At 40.0% G+C, this 17,533-nt stretch overlaps 1 protein-coding gene across 1 annotated transcript in view; it reads left to right on the top strand.

The window, feature by feature from the left end:
- The first annotated feature begins 320 nt into the window (after window positions 1–320).
- LOC131077789 (F-box protein SKIP1) overlaps window positions 321–17,533 on the top strand; it is an 85,438-nt gene continuing 68,225 nt past the window's right edge. The window contains exon 1 of the mRNA XM_058015338.2: window positions 321–819. Within this exon, the coding sequence (XP_057871321.1) occupies window positions 401–819 (419 nt within the window). The 5' untranslated portion in view covers window positions 321–400. The remainder of the gene's footprint in view (window positions 820–17,533) is intronic.

Raw genomic sequence — 17,533 nt, 5'->3', positions numbered from 1 at the left:
CTTGATCAATTGATATTCAATTAAATTATTAAAGATGAATGTTTATTATTATGTTAAGATCATAAGACACATCTTTGAAAATGATAATCTAAACTTTAATTTAGACTACTTTGATGCACAGACCAATGTAAATGATGAAAGTTTAGAAATATTATCCTTAAAATATATAATGATGTCAAATGAAGATATATAAAAAATCAAAATTAATAATTTTAATTTTGCCTATGACACTATTAACTACTAAAACAACAAATCTAAAGCTCTTTTAAGCTAAAGTTGATTAGGTGTTTATCCACCCATAAAGTGCTGGCCACCTTTCCAAGTATCCCGTAAATCGTAACACGCATAAATAGAGAACAACATTCCCTGGCAGGGCATAAGTCAGTTTGGTTGATTGTCAATGGAAACAAATTGTGCAGATGGGTCATCTCCACATAGTTCTGAAGAGGTCTTCTCCAGCGACAAATCTTTGCAGAATGAAAAAGGGGTTGAATCCACGAGAGAGGGCAATTGGTCGGACCTTACAGAACAGGCCCTCGTTGACATATTCTCAAGGTTGAATTTGGGGGAGAGATGGAATAGAGCATCTCCTGTATGTAAATCATGGTTCAAGGCTTCCCGTGATCCATTTTTATGGCATGTTGTTGATTTTGAACAGTATTTTGGAAGGACAAGGGAAAATGCTTTTTGGTGGACTGTAGAGTTTCAGAAAAAAATTGATAGAATGGTGAAGATTGCAGTGGATTGCGGTGGTGGGAATTTAAGGGAATTGCATGTTAGGCATTGCTCTGACGAATCGATTGCTTATATGGCCCAAAGGTATGTATGTTTTTGTATTGACTGAAAAGTTTCTTGTGCTTTCTTTTTTGGCTTTTTGAGTTAAAGAGGATGAGTTTTTTTTTCTGTATATATCTTTTGCCTTGTTTTGGCATTTCCTCAGAGAGGAGAAAGGAGTTAGTATTGTGGTTATGCCTAGCAGAAGATGCATATTTTCGTCTCTAATTGTCTTATGGGCGCTTCACAAAAAAATGTCTAGAATTATATGGGTGACTTACTGTTGCGGTTCCTATTGAGTACTTATTTGTACCACAAAATTTGTTTTTTGTTTTTTCAATTGTGGGTAACGCTAGGCTTAGATGTTATGACTGGCCCGGCCTTGTACATTGGAGTATGCTACAACCATAAGTTTGATGCTGTGTTTTACCCAATTTCAATACTATCTGCTTAGGTTCCATAACCGATCTGTCCTAATCTGTCAAGACATGCTTCTACCCAGCAATTTGGATGCAGTTATTTTATCCACTTTAAACACTTTATCAAGTTTCCTGGGTAGCTAAATTGGGGTTTCTTATATCGGCAACGAATACTTCGAGTCTTACCTCTCAAGGGCATCCAATAGGATCATGTGTGCCTCAGATTTACAATGCAGGCTTCTAGAGAGCAAAAGGAAAAATTAGAAAACAGAAATTAAACTTAACTAATCCAATGTCCCCATGCAGCTTCTTAAGTGTGCTTTCTGTTAACAGCTGGAGCGTTCCCATGAAAATTTTTAATTATAAGAAAAGGATAATTTGGAATCTTTTCCTATTTTACTGGAGCAGCTATTGTTTAGGAATTGAAAATAAGCTGTGGACAAAAGCAAGGGCTGGAAATAACTAATAAGTAGCAACTATATATTGCCAAAAAATTTAGTTACGAAAATTGTTATCAATATTATTAATACAAATTTAAGATGGCTGCTTAAAATAAACATAAAAATTAAATATTCATAGAACCACCAGCTTCACAAGTAGCTTCTTAAAAAGGTGAGCAGTAGCTTTTAGCCAAAATAAGCTAAGCAGCTGTACGAGGATCTGCCATAACTTTAGAGTTTACACATAATAGTGATGCTTTATCACAAGTACAGCTGTGCTTAGGTGAAGAAAGGGAATGATGAAGAAAGTTAAATCATGGAGTCGGATAACAATTCTTTTAGGAACCAATCAATTTCCATAAACAAAACCTATATGTTAGATTCCATATTCAACAGAATGTAAAGCCTAACAAAACAATGGATACATGAGCCCCATATACTCAATTGTTGTATAACGGTTGAAATGTTACAGTTACAGGATAATTAACCTGTCTATTGGTTATGGAAAAACCCAAATGATGAAAATGGTAACGAGATTAAGATGGGACTTTCAATATCAATCCTAGAAAGCCTGAACTCAAGGAGTTCATCATATGATGATTGGTGTTATACTCAAGATTTAAAAAATATGCTTATTTGGGAAATCAAAATTAGTAATTTAAAAGCTGCTTATCCTGCAAAATTGTAGATTTTTTTTTTCAACTACACCTATCATCCTTGAATTCTGTTCTTTAGCTGCTTGATTTGAAAGCTTTGTTGCTTCTCAACAATAGCTATGAGGTCCTTAAAATGTTCAAAGACTTCATTCGTGCCCTGAGAATTCATTTTCTGAAAGTTATAACGTATGATTGCTGCTAACAGATATATGAATAGCAGTTATAATGACCATATTTCTAACAATCTTCCTTCTAGAACAAAACACGCTTTGACATCAAAACCCTGATGATTGTAACTGATTCAAGAACAAAAACCATCAAACATCTCAAGTGGAAATCGGGGATGAAAACCCTCAGATTTCATTAGGTGATTCCATCTTGCGCATTACATAAGACTTTGGGCATTTCAACAAGCAATATAGCAATTAGAATTAGAATCATTCCAGTTGAGCACAGCAGTTTCAGAAGATGCAGCGTGTAGGGATACAGACTACAGCAGCAAACCATCAAATGCACTTAACTATTCTAAGGCAGCAGCGTCTGCTATGAGGATTTCAGTTTATTAATGTATTTCTGGAATCTTATCACCAGCTATTATAACTGTACTAAATAGGAAACTGCAGATTATTGTGTTCCTATGTGATTGTTGATTATTGATTGCTGCTAACAGATATATGAATGATCATATGATAGGAAATGGTTTGGGAAGTTTTTTATAAGGAGCCTCGTCCTTCTCAAAGGGGACATTATGTGATTGTTTGATACTTGATATTTCTCCTTAGTTGCTGGTGCGACAGCGACAGCCATTTCTGAGGATGAAACCCCTTGGATATTTGTAGGTTGGACGGAAACCCAACTCTACTTGTGAGGTGGATTCATTCAGAGTTCATCATTGAGCTTATTTGCAGATTTTTGAGCAGATTTGGGGAAGTTCTAGCTAGGGTTTGGACACAATAATGGAGCCGTGTTGTAGGTTGAAGGTTACATGAATTTATATGATATTTCTACCTTGGGCAACCCCTTGTAGGGCATGTTTGGAAATGATTGCAGAATTGGGTATGTGTTGCATGTATTGTTTGTAAATTTCTGAGTAATTGCAGCATCAAATGCTATTGTAATAAGTGCCAAAATTCACCATTCCAATAGTAATATACAAGGGTTTACAGTTCCATTGTGAAAATTCTGTTATTTACATTTATTGCACGTTCTTATCGTTGCATGCACAAGAATATTCAAGATATGAAATAATATACAAGGGTTTACAGTTCCATTGCGAAAATTCTGTTATTTACATTTATTGCACGTTCTTATCATTGCATGCACAAGAATATTCAAGATATGAAATAAACACCAAGCATATATCTAAACAAATTCATTAATTCCATTAAAATTCAAACAATAGGATATTTCAAAAATATAACATTAAGTCACATTTCAATATGTCTTCTTCCTTTCTTATACTTTAAGTTATATTTCATGTATATATTGGTAGGATGTTTGAGAGTGGTTTTAGATCTCTAGGAGTCATAATGCAAATTCTAGGTTTTAGAAGATCTTTTAAATTTTTAGACAGTCAAATTTCAGCAATCAATAGGCTTCTATCAGCATTTTCTCGCTCTCTATATCTCACTCATTTTACTTGCCTCGAATTTTAGACCTATCTATCTCCCTATCACTCTTCCTCTATCCCCTCTCTCTACCACTCGCCATCTCACTCTCTCCTCTCTCCCCCAAGATCTAGACCTATCTCTCTACCTGTCTCTCATCCTCAGACCCTCACCAGAGGTGCTACCTATTGGTGTCTGTTTTATCATCTACCAAACATTAGGATAGGATACCCGAAGGTATTTTATCCTCTCCTGAAAAATCACTACTGATTCCAAGTTCTATATGTGCGAACAAGCGACTTTAGTGGAATAGCTTCTTGGATAGTTGTTGTGACCATTTCACACATCGCCCCATCGCAAATGGGGACCCCCCTTTTTTTGCTTGTTTTTGGCTCGTTTTTGCTTTCGTTTTTAGGGTTTTGTTAGTTAGTTGGTCGTCTGGATTTAGGGTCAAGCCTTAGGGTTTTAAATTTTGTCTTTTCATGCCAGGATCCGGTCATTTTTGAGAGCTTTTGAGCTTCCTTTTCTAGGATGCATATTTTGAATGCAATGAATTCGCCAAAATGGTCTAATTTCGATTGGAATGTTAATGCAGAGCTTAAATTTGTCTAAGTGTTGAAGGTGAAATGTGAATTTTTGTCCGATTAAATATTTTGACCAAATTTTGACTTTTTTTGATTTTGATCCTGGGCATTGGAATTGATTTGTTTTCGTCTCGTGAAGTGTTAGAATGTGAAAAATCATGTTATTTTGGCCTGTAGGAGCAAAATCGCTCCTGTCCCTCAGTGAAGGACGGGAGCTCATTTTCAAATATCTCATCATCCCTGCAGAGTCCAGACAAATTTCAAGTTGGAAGTGATGGAGAACGGCGATATCTTTCCATTGAATATAAATTGAAGATTTTCATGAGCACAGAAATGCCTCCAGGAGGAAAATCGCTCCTGTCCCTCAGTGAAGGACCGGAGCTACAATTCAAATTTCGCCTTGTCCTTGCAAGATTTCGAAAACTTAATGATTTGAGGACGTCCAAGGGAAGATGCTTTGCCAAATGAATATAATTTGATATGCAAAAACGAAGGAGAATGACCTATATTGACCAAATCGCTCCTGTCCCTCTCCAAGGGACCAGGGCGAGGTACCTTGTAGCTCTCGTCCCTCTCCCAGGGACCAGAGCGATTTCCTTCATTATGCAAAATCCAGACAAAGGTTAAGGCAAGTTTACGTTCAAAAACAAGGGAAAACATGAGATAAATGCGTTGAATATAAATTGAAGATTTTTGGGACGTCCATAACAGTGTTAAATGCCTAGTTCGCTCCTGTCCCTCAGGAAGGGACCAGAGCGATTTTTGATATAATTGCTTTTCTTGCAAAGGTACAGATGATGTCAAGGCATGGACGAATAGAGTGAAGAGGGACGAGTCCGTTGAATATAAACTTGGAACCTGGCAAAGTGAGATAGTGGCCACAAGGGAAGGATCGCTCCTGTCCGTCTCCAAGGGACCAGGGCGATACAATGGTGATGATACTTCCTACGCAAGTTCAAGGTCGTTCCTCCAAAGTTCAAGGTCGACACAAGTCAAGACAAGGTGGCGAGGGACATTTCAAGGCGTCTTCATCATGCGCAAACACTCAAAGGACGTTAAAATGAAGAGATTGACACCCTATAGCCTAGATCGCTCCTGTCCCTCAGGAAGGGACCAGGGCGATGTTAGATGCATTGGCCATTTCATGCAAAATTTACGTAAGGACAAGACGTTGCAATGTTTTAGAGGGTCCATGGTATGATAAAAGGATGATATTCAAGGGTTTTGGACGTAAAATGATCATCATTTTGAGCATGGAGACTATATCGCTCCTGTCCCTCTCCAAGGGACCAGGGCGATTTGCTTTGGATTCCTCGTTTTGCTTCAAGTTCAAGCTAAGTCAAGACGTCATAAGATAGCATATGGTCCAAGGCATCGTTTGAAGATAATTCGCAAGAATGTTGAACGTCCAAACATTGCCAATCAAGGTAAAAGCTCACATCGCTCCTGTCCTTTGGACAAGGACCAGGGCGATATCATCAAAAGCACGCATATTCCTTCAAGATCAAAGCTAGGCGAGGATAAGCAAGACAAGGGACATCGTTTGGAAGACATCACAACGAAGATTGAAGTTTAAACTTGCCAAGGTTAAGGAGAAAACGTGGATCGCTCCTGTCCCTCTCCAAGGGACAAGGGCGATGATCCCTTTAATGCGTCCAAACACATAATGAAGACAAATGGAATAAGCGCAAAAGACATGAGCATAGATGTTATTCGCCAACAATAAAGATCGAAGTTAAAAGATGCAAGATGGACGTAGAAATTTGGAGATCGCTCCTGTCCCTCTCCAAGGGACAAGGGCGATGAACATTCAAAAGACATTTAAGTACGCATGCAAGATGATCAAATTCGAAGGACTCATCATGATGATCGATTTTCAACGCGAAGATGAAGGAGTTGGACGTAAGAAATGCAAAATCAAGACCAAAATCATGGATCGCTCCTGTCCCTCTCCAAGGGACCAGAGCGATGAGGTACGTCCCTTTGTTTTCCAGTTTTGGCGCCAAATTAAGCAATTCGAATTTTCCTTAAATGCTAAATCGATTTAAAAATTGAAAATCCATTTTTATTTAGCATTTAATATGGCGTTATCTTTTATTAATTATTTTTTGCCTTTATTAAAAATCGAAATTCACATTTAAAAAACGCAAGGCATTAATAATTAATTATTTAATTAATATAAAATCGATTTGAAACGCCCAATTAAGCAAGTCGGCCTTGTTATTTTATTGCAAATCATTTAAAAAATGGTTTTATTTGTCAAGTCGGCCTAAGGGGTGAAAGGATGAGCGCGCTATTTATAAGGGGAGTGAAATGTTCATTTTCACATAATCATTTTTACCTTTCTTCATGCGAATCAAGAAGAGGCGAATATAGTGCGAAGTGTGTTCAAAGGTGGTGCGATTTCAAACCAAAGGTGGCGCTAATATCATCTTGTGTGGAGTGCGAATTACGTTGAAGACCAAGGGTGGTGCTTAGTTATCAAGGGTGGTGCGAATTTGAAGACCACATCAAATGCGAACTTGAGGATACATTAAGGCGAATTTGCTAAAGACTTGGAGGATTTGTTTGAGCAATTTGTCAAAGGCAAATTTGAAGATCATTTAAGACCACGTCTAAGGCGATACTTGAAGATCACGTTCACTCCAGAGGCGGCAAAGTCAATTTTGAGGAGATCATATTGAAGACTATTTTATACCTCAAATTTTGCCTAGGCGAATTGTGTTTTTGCATTCTAGAGTTAGCTCTCTATCGAGGTATGGCGATTTAATTGTTATTGCTTTATTTATTCATCGTCATATTTCAAATTTTGAAATTTTGAATTTTGAATCTCTTAGCTCAATCGTTGTTTTTAGGAAATGATAACTCTAGAGACTTATCATGAGGTTTCCTAAAAACTTTGTCTCTCTTATTCACCGTTATTTATTGCAAAATCTATTTCTTATAATGAAATGTTGTGTAGGTATGGCAACCCCGAAGGCGGGAGCATCCACCAGTCGCTCGGCTCTCATGAAAGAAGATCAGAAGACCGAAGAAGTGGAGACCAAGATCGTGTCGAAGTGGAGCAACATTGGAGATACCAACTTGGGGAACTTTAGCACGAAGAAGTTTCGAGAGGTCCCTTACATTGGCAAGCCATCACCTGTCGCCCGGAGAATAATAGAGAGTGGCATCATTAAGGCGGCCGGTTTTCCTCCAGCTATTCAGTGCCACGAGTTGATGATCGAGTGTGCCCGTCACTACAATCCACAGTCTAGGACAATTGTGTCCAATGAGGGAAACACTTTGGCATACCTTTCAGAGGAAGCCATAAGTGAAGCCTTCCATCTTCCAGAGCACAGGGACATGATATACAAGAGCATTGAAGGAGCCAGATCAGTGTATGATGATGATCCAGATGCTTGCCTAAGCATAATCAACAAGAACTGGCTACTCAAGAGTCGTCCCCGTCTGAGCAAGGTACCGAACACACCGCATCGGATTGATTTCCAGGAGGAGTACAGAGATTTGATTACCATGCTCAACAGAGTTACAGGAGCACCTCATGCCTTCTATTTTGAGAAGTGGATGTTTTACTTCATCCAGGTGATTGTTCAAGGAAAGGGTACAATACATTGGGCTAGAATAATTAGTCATTGCTTAGACGTACAGTTGAGAAGACTCAGGGCTACTAAGTCCTTCCACATGAGTTCATACGTCATCTATGCCTTAATCAGGAGCGTTGAGTACGCAGGACTACCTCACAGAGGAGTGATTGGAAGAGGACCCGGCGAGGTCAGAGCTTGTGAATCCTATACCTACTTGCATCATCCGCCAGGAAAGAACTACAAGTTAGTCAATGATACTTTCACGATGAACATCACAAGGACGTTGCAAGGAGGGATTCACAACAGATTATCTCAGGATGCCCAGGAGTTCATCAAGAGGTACGGTGCTTGGTTCATTCAGTTTCCCAAGTTCACTTACATTAGAGTGCATGGATGTCCTTTACCTCCATACATGTTGCCGAGATATCCGACAGACAGAATTGTGTTAGTTGAAGTAACAAGGCAGTTGGCAGCATATGTAAAGGCATTCAGACACAGACATCAGAATGGAGTTCAGGTACCTATTATTTTGGGTAATTCAGTTGAAGTATGTCCTAATGTCTTAGCCATGGATGACGCAGAGAAGGAGTTAGCCTTGTATTCTTTTTCATCTTTTGCTTGGAGGAATAGTTTTGATCCCCATGGACATTTAGAGGAGACGGTCGGTAGAAGATTTAGACATGAGCACCAAATTGAAGATTTTATGATGAATCTCCTAGATGATCTCGAAGTGAAACGAAAGATGCATTCTAGATTGCCTTTGGATTTCATCAGGAAATGTAAGATTTACAGAGTGGCCGACCAAGCTCAGGACAACGGCAGGCACATCCAATCTTCATATGATAGAGAAAGCAAAACAATAAGTTTGAATTGGAATGAGCCCGAGGCCGTGGATTTAGATGATTTGATGGCACCAGTCTTGTCTTGTACTCGCAGATGGGTAGACGTTCAGCATCAGAAGTTGAGAGAACAAGGCATAGCTATGTCTTTTACTTTGGAAGAGAAACCAGCCGAAGGTAGAGCCAGTGTTAGCGAAGGCAGTCCTAATCCTAGGAATTCAGGTGAAGGTAACCTTCGATGTGCCAGTGAGGGCAATCTCCATTCGAGAGGTTCGAAGAGAAAGGAAAGATCAGAAAAGAAAGAGCCTTCCAAGAAAAAGTTAGGTGCCAACAAAGATCAAACACCAGGTACTTCTTCCAGACCGGAAAATAGAACAGTTCGAGTGGAAGAGTCCATGGAGTCGATGGTACAAAATGACAGGCAGGAAGAAGGACAGGCACAGCATGTTTCGTCAGATGGATCTCTCCAAGACTATGATTTAGATAATGATAATGAAGTAACATCTCCCAGACAAGAAGAAATAGTACATAAAGAAATTCAAGTTCAAGAGACAAGATCGAATATCCCAGATTGGTTGAAGGAAAGATTGACTAAGGTGATCGTAATTGAGGACGAGGACAGTGCAATTGATTTAGAGAGCCTTGTTGGACGTTCACATATGACAACAGAAAAGAAGAAGGCTACAAAGATGTCCAAGATGATTCGAGATGAGACTGGATCTAGAAAACTGCAGATAGCTACACCGGCAGCAGACAAATATGAGGGTGAGATCCTAGCAGAGGATTATGATATACAGACTTTTGAGTTAGGACCATCTACAGCAGAGCAGACTTTGGATGATGCCACCGACACATTTGAGGCATTGAAGGACAAGCTTAGAGAAGAAGTAGAAAAGAATAGAAAGCTTGAGAGAGAGGTCGGTGCATGGAGGACATATTTCAGTCACATCAATGAACCTTTGGGACGACAGGATCCAGTTAGATCACCAGTGCAGGCATTGCCCCTTCAATCGATCAATGAAGCAGAAAGATTCAGGAACCTGGCCTAGCGTACATGTAGTTGGATGGATAGATCTCATACAATGGCTATAGAATTTGTTACAAGGATGTCAAAGATCATTCATCAGGCTATCCAAGTTCTTGAGATAATCCACAGATTGATGGCAACAGTAGCTGCATTTGCCCATACCAAGGACGTTGTCATCCCTGTCTTGAAAGTAATAAGACACACATCCAGAAGAATTTTAACGCAGGAGAGGATCTTAGAAGGTGATTCTCACAGTTTGTTTCAGTGGTCAACCTTACTTCATATAAAGAGTGTTCTCTTCGAGGACATCAGTGTTAGATGTGGTCAAGTTGAGGAGGTGATCAATCCGATACAGGACAGAGTATTTGAGGTACTTCGTACCATTCTGGGCAGAAGGATCGAGGTCGAGACAGATGTGGATATACAAGAATTTGAGGATAGAATCAAGATCATCTTTCGCAAGGACGCAGATGTTACGGATGAGCAGTATGATCAGATGTATGCTACCATGCTCTTGATTGATAGAACAAAGGAACTTGAACCTACTTGGGACGCAGCTCTTTTAGATGCATTCGATCAGGTCATCCACTTAGAAGAGAGTATCAAGAATCTTCCCGAGATTCCAATCACAGAAATCGAAGGAATCGTGACAAAATTCATTGCATATGCTAAGAAAGAGAATTGGAAAGGGAATAAGATTCTAGATGAAAGGTTGTTACAGATGACATGACATCTTATTTCTCATTGGTTGATACCTCCTAGATTTTTGTGCCAAATTTAAAATTTGGCTATGTATTTAATATTGTTCAGTAAAAAGGAGGTCATTTGTAACAAACCCTAATTAGGGTTTAGGTGTCATGATCTTGTCCGTTGATTTACTTTCAATCTGGACCTTTCATTGTAACTGGGGATGCTATTTATACCCCCATTTTTCATTTCATTTGGTAATAGTGTAATAGAGGAATAGAGTAATAGTCAATAGTTGATGTAAGAGAGATTAGAGTTAGAAGCAATTTTTATTTTGTAGCAAGATTGAGTCTTGAAGAGAGAAATTCAAGCAATTGTTGTATATGATGACTTGGAAATCAATAAAATATTGAAGTTATGGTGTTTTGTTGCAAATTTCTTGAGTTATCTTCATGGTTGTTGGATGTACTTGAATCACGCTCAATCAAAGTAGTTTGTTAATTTGAAAGACTAAGTGTGAGATTTGATATTTGGTAGGATTCGCAATCCAAACCACTAGCTTCTTGCTGATTGTAGGAACGCCTTGCGTGGTCGACTGGAAAACATTTTGAGTCCTTAACCTTCAAGCATTTTCGTATCTAGGATATGTACCTTCGTAGTAGTGTCCTTGGTCTTTGATGCATTGAACACCATTATTACCTTAGAAGATCGCACTAATTTCAATTGAGTTGTTATCTTATGGCAAAATTGGAGTTGGTTGAGTCTTGCCAAATCTCATTCATGCTAAGTCGTTCATAGGGTTAGGCTAGATTAGACCTCTCAAACCCTATCTTTTGCTTTTTTTTTTTTTGAAAGTTCCTTTTTAGTTTAGTAGAATCTTCGAGCCTTTGGAATCCGTAAGACGCCTTGGAGGAAACAGCAAATCACATCATACCACTAAAAAGCTTGTCCACACGTGGAGACCCCACTAAAAGAACCTTGGAGTCCATCTAACTGATCCTTTTTGCAGATCTTCAGCAGTTAGAGACTATTTTCTCAAGAGAGGATAAGATGCCTATTGGTATTTTATTCTGTGTATGATTGTGTATAAAATACACGTCAACAGAATTGGCGCTAGAAGGAGGGCTTTAGTTTCCGAAGTTCGAAGTCCGAAGATTTTGAAAAAGAAAAATACATTGCAAGCATGATCATGAAGTACGATGGTGTTGCCGAATGAAGGACTGAATCAAGTGGTGCAACCCAATTTGCAAATAGGCAATACTCAAGAAGACATCATTTCCGAATTGAATCAAGTAGCTTGGAACGCAAGGAGAAGTCAAGTCGAATATAGCAGAGCCAGGATCGTCTTAGAACAAGAGGAAGATATAGCCGAAGAACATCAAAGGGTCGTAGCTAGAAATCTTCGCAACCAAAGGAACCCACCATAATCCTTTCAAGACTTCACGCTGGATCGCATTGGTTCTTTCTCGCCCGAGAAACATCAAAGGTTGTTGAGGTCCACACCAGGCGTCAAGAATCTAAGTGAACTTCAATTTACTTCTAAAGCAAAGCGAGCTAAAAGAGAGGACACTCCCAAAGAGTTCGAACTAAGATTGGAAGGATCTCCTGAGTCATCACAAGTTCTTCAAGAGCAAGTGCAAGCGGCGATCCAATCTAGTATTCAGGCAATTTCACAAACAAAGAGTCAAGCTAGTTCATCAAGTTCAGCTTCAAAGAGTACAATGGCTCAACGTGCTCCACCTCCACCTCCTCCTCCTCATATACTTAATGGTGCGACTTGGCTAGTCAACAATCCGTCACCGTTGGAATTCGCGATTTATCATGATATGCCGAAGAATCCAGAGCACTTTTGTTCCAAGTTCAATGTTAGTGATTTCCATCGCACGGCAGAAGATCACATCAAGATGTTCGAGGACCTTCTTCGTAACAGACAAATTGAATATGGAGATGTGGCATGTAGGCTTTTTCCCTACTCATTGGGAGAAGAGGCATACTTTTGGTTTATTCATTTGCCTACAGGGTCCATCAGGACTTGGGACGCGATGAAAGACGCATTCATTGCTAAATTTGGCATCCCAACTACACCAGCAGAGTTGTACAGACAATTTGTTGAAGTTCGAAGAAGAGAGCATGAACCTATTACTTCCTTCAACAACAGATTTCACCGAGCATACACAATGCTACGTCCTCCTTATCTTATTGCAGATCCAAGGGAGATTTACTATGGAGCCTTAGATCATCTCACAGCTATGTTCGTAAGAACGCATCCTACTCCGAATGATCTAAATGCGGCCTATGCAAGGGCCATTGAAGTGAGTAAGCACATGGGTCAGAACATCACTGGACCGCTACTACATATTGGACCCGTCGCAGCACCTAACCAAATGCAGGCAGTTGGCACAGCCTTGGCCAACCAGACTCCAGTCATGAACCCAATTCCGCAAGCAACATATTCGAGCGTACAGCCGGCGAATCAGTTGGTCCTTCATCCAGGAGCTCCAATTTCTCAAGCCCCACCCGCTCAACCTGTGTACCTGCAAAATGCTACAAATTCGTCAAGAACACAAGAAGAGAAGGATGAAATGAAAGAGTTGATCGAACAAGTCAAGAAGTTATCAACTGAAGTCACTCATTTGAGGAACCAGAATAATCAACTCCAGAGCATGCAAAGAATCAATCACAACCAGAATTTCCAAGGAAACAATAATCAAGGATTTAGAAACAATTATCAAGGAAATAACAATCAAGGTTTCCAAAGAAGACCATGGAATACAGCTCCGAACAATGGAAATGTGGTGACGCCTTTGGACAATCCACCAAATGCGCAAAGTCAAGAGAACCCTTCTTCGAGCAAAGTGTTTTTAGCCGAAGCAGCCTTGTCCAGTTGGTGCAGACTCCACAACACAAACCAACATTCCGAGTTGCAGTGTCCTGAATTCAAGATTGCAGCCGACATTTTCCAACAGGAAATACGTACCTCTAATCCGCCTGAAAATCCTCCCACCACAGGGTACGAAATTGTTCCAACCACGCAATATGGTCAAGCCATGATCGTTGAAACCTGCAGATATTCACAAGAAGAAATTAGTCAAGTGCAAAATGGGAGATTTCCTCCAGAATCGGCCAATGGACCGATGGTACCACCAGGATCTCAGTTTCCGCCAGCACCTGCAAATGGACCTGTAGAGGATTCAGAATACTATTTCCCACCATTGAACGACAGTGTCCTAGTAGAGGGAATAAAGGAGGTGTTTCATCAATCGTCAGGAGGTGTGAACCAAAGAGTTTATCATAGGAATCAGAGGAATCCTGAACCTTTAACAACGTCGATCCCTCCAAACAATTTCTCAACTCCGCCGGATCCCCAAGCTAGTAACGTTCCTGAATATCCACAGAACACTCAAGAATACAGACAAAGGAATATTTCACCTCCCGCGGGAAATGAAATGAAAAGATTGGCCGCCTTAGTATTGGATGAACTCAAGAAAGTCAAGGTAAGCCTTCCACTCTATGAATTGCTTAAGGTGTCAGAAATCAAAGATACGGTAATCAATAGTTTAAGTGAATCTAATACAACAAGGTCAAATGTTCAAGCCATTTTCAATGTGACTCAAGAGGAGGCCGATTCTCAAGAACAACCCGAACAAAATGAGTGCATGGTTCAAACTATAACCTTCCCAGCTAAAAAGGAAGATATGTTGGAAGGAAAAGTATTGCTCAAAAGGGGCGAAACAAAGAAAGCTCAGCCTACAGTCAAAGAGAACCTCACCACTAACCTGGTTCTTCCCGAAAAGGAAGTCGCAATTAAGAAAGATGTGGTTAAAAAAGGAAAATCTACAAGCAAAGCCAGTCACTCGAAAGAGGAGAGCCCAGCAAAACATGATCATTCAAAGATTAATCAAGTCAAACATCAAGAACCAAGTGAAGAAAATTCAGTGCCTTCTCAAGGAAAGGACGAACCGGCCCCATTCCTACTATCAGTCAGGATATTTGGAAAGCTACTCCACAATTGCCTTTATGATTCCGGAGCCTCAAGCAATGTGATGCCTTTGGCCGTTTGCCAAAGATTTGGAATAACTCCCGCACCTACCAAGAGAAAGGTCACTCAGCTTGACAAGACAGAAGTTCCAGTCATGGGAGAATTGAACAACATTCACATGCAATTGGCCGTAGATCCAAGAGTCCAGAATTTTATAGATATATCAGTAGTGGATATTCCAGATTCATATGGAATGCTCCTGAGTCGAGATTGGTCCCGAAAATTGAATGGATATGTGTCGACTGATTTCGCACATATGTGGCTACCATGGAGAGGAGTCCCGAACCAGATTAAAATTGATAGCACCCCGAGATTGAGGTTGATGATAACTGAATATGGAGAGGACAATGAAGTCCTATTTTTAGAGTCCGATCTAGGAACGTACAAGCCCAAAGTGGAGGAAATCTTGATGATACAAGATGTGCAAGATGAAAATACCCAGCAAGAGGTCATGGAGTCAACTGAGATCGTCATTGAAAGCGATCAAGGATCCGATCAAGAGGACGAAGGGATGTTTGAAAACTTCAGAAGGTTCGTACAAAGAAACATCCAGCAAAGTGTGCAACTTGGCAATCTAGCATCCGTCCGAGATTTACTTCTTCCGAATTGGTGTAGAATTCACAATGCCGTCCACTCAGAATTATCTTGTGCTTTATGCCAGACCGCATTGGAGCAAGTAAACAAAAGAGTCCCGCAGACACTAATTATAGAAGAAACTCAAGATTCAGAGAATGAAAGCTCTACAGACACTGAGAGCTCTACGGAAAACGAAGTCTTATCCGATACATCATCTGAAAGTCACGAAAGTCCAGAAATAGAAAATCAAGAAAATCAGATATGGACATTAAGGTTCGACGGATCTAAGTCCAAACAAGGATCCGGAGCCGGATATGAATTGATTAGTCCTAAAGGAGAAACATACCTTGCCGCTCACAGATTGCAGTTCCCTTGCACCAACAACGTAGCAGAATATGAATCTTTAGTTCATGGATTACTATTAGCCATCCAAAAGGGGGCGAAGATACTGCAAGTATATGGAGACTCAGAAATTGCAACAAGGCAAATCAGAAAGCAATATGTTTGCCATGATAAAAGATTAACCAAGTACAGGAATCGAGTCTGGGATCTAATTGAAAGTTTTGATGCTTTCAATATCAATTCAATTTATAGACATCAGAATCAAGTGGCCAGTTCACTTGCACAGGCCGCGAGCTCATTGATTCCATTAGCGATGGAAGGATTAAAGAAGTTTACCATCGAGTTAATATCAGTTCCTTCAGTCCCAGACAATATTACCAATTTTCAAGTTTTCGAAGACGACAAGCACATTCTAGACTTCCTAACCAGCACGGACGTCTTCTTAACACAGATCATAGATGAAGATGAAGTGGGTGAAGCTGAGTTCGATGCTGAAGGAGTCCTGAACTTAAAGACAAACACTATTCCGAAAGGAATGGTAGAATTGGAAAGGATTTTTGATCCTGACAAGTTGAAAGAAAAGAAAAATCACAATGTAGAAGGCAATATGTGTGACACAATCAATCTAGGTGATGAGACACAAGTTAAGAATGTCTTCATTGGAAAGTCTTGCACAGCAACTGAAAAAGATGGAATCCTAAAGAACATGAGGGACTTCCCAGACGTCATCGCATGGAGCTATGAAGATCTCAAGACCTACGACACTGCAATTATCACTCACACAATCCCGTTGAAGCTAGGGAGCAAGCCATTCAGGCAAAGACAAAGACCCGTTAACCCTTTGTTGGAACCACTGATATACCAAGAGGTGAAGAAGTTACTCACAGCCAAGATCATCTTCCCAGTAAGACACTCGACGTGGGTCGCCAACCTGGTACCTGTTAGAAAGAAAAATGGAGAGATCAGATCGTGTGTTGATTTTAGAAATCTTAATAGAGCATCAGAGAAAGATAACTATCCGCTCCCATCATTAGATGAAGTATTGCAGATCGTCAATGGATCGCAGATGATGTCCTTCCTAGACGGATATTCAGGATACAATCAAGTCCTAGTCGAACCTGAAGATCGACTGAAGACTGCTTTCACCACCAAATGGGGAACGTTTGCCTATAAGAGAATGCCTTTTGGACTCATAAACGCCGGGGCCACATTCCAGAGAGCTATGGATATCGCTTTCAGAGATTTAATTGGTAAAAGCATTATTATATATATGGATGACATCACAGTTTTTTCCAGACAGAGAGAAGATCATGTGGGCGATTTGAGGAAAGTTTTCCAAAGATGCAGAAGATACGGTGTCTCCCTCAATCCCAAGAAATGCATATTTGGAGTCACAGAAGGAAAGCTTTTAGGACATGTCATTTCAGAGAAAGGAATATCTATCGATCCTGAAAGAGTGAAGGCCATATCTACTATCAATCTGCCAGCAAGCAAAAAAGAACTTAAGTCATTTTTCGGCAAGATCAACTTCGTCTGAAAATTCATTACCGGATTTGCCGAGATTGTCAGACCACTAAATGAAATGTTAAAGAAGGATGCAAAGGTTGAGTGGACTCCACAAGCCAGAAGGGCATTTGAAGAAATAAAGACCGCAATCATGGAAGCGCCAGTTTTGATTAGTCCAGATTATCTCAGGCCATTCTATCTATATTCCTTTGCTTCCGATTACACTTGTGCCGCCATTCTTACCCAAAGAAGTGAAGAGAGGGACGAAAATCCCATTGCTTTCATGAGCACTCCGTTGAAAGATGCAGAACTCAGATATCCAAACGTTGAAAAACAAGCATACGCATTAGTAAAGGCAGTGAAGAAATTCAGACACTACCTCCTGAGAGCCAAGATTTATGCAATAGTGCCTGATGCGGCAGTCAAGACTCTTCTCATGCAAAATGAATT

The sequence above is a fragment of the Cryptomeria japonica genome, chromosome 10 (assembly GCF_030272615.1).
Source record: "Cryptomeria japonica chromosome 10, Sugi_1.0, whole genome shotgun sequence".
NCBI lineage: Eukaryota > Viridiplantae > Streptophyta > Pinopsida > Cupressales > Cupressaceae > Cryptomeria > Cryptomeria japonica.
This window is presented reverse-complemented; position numbering and strand designations above follow the sequence as displayed.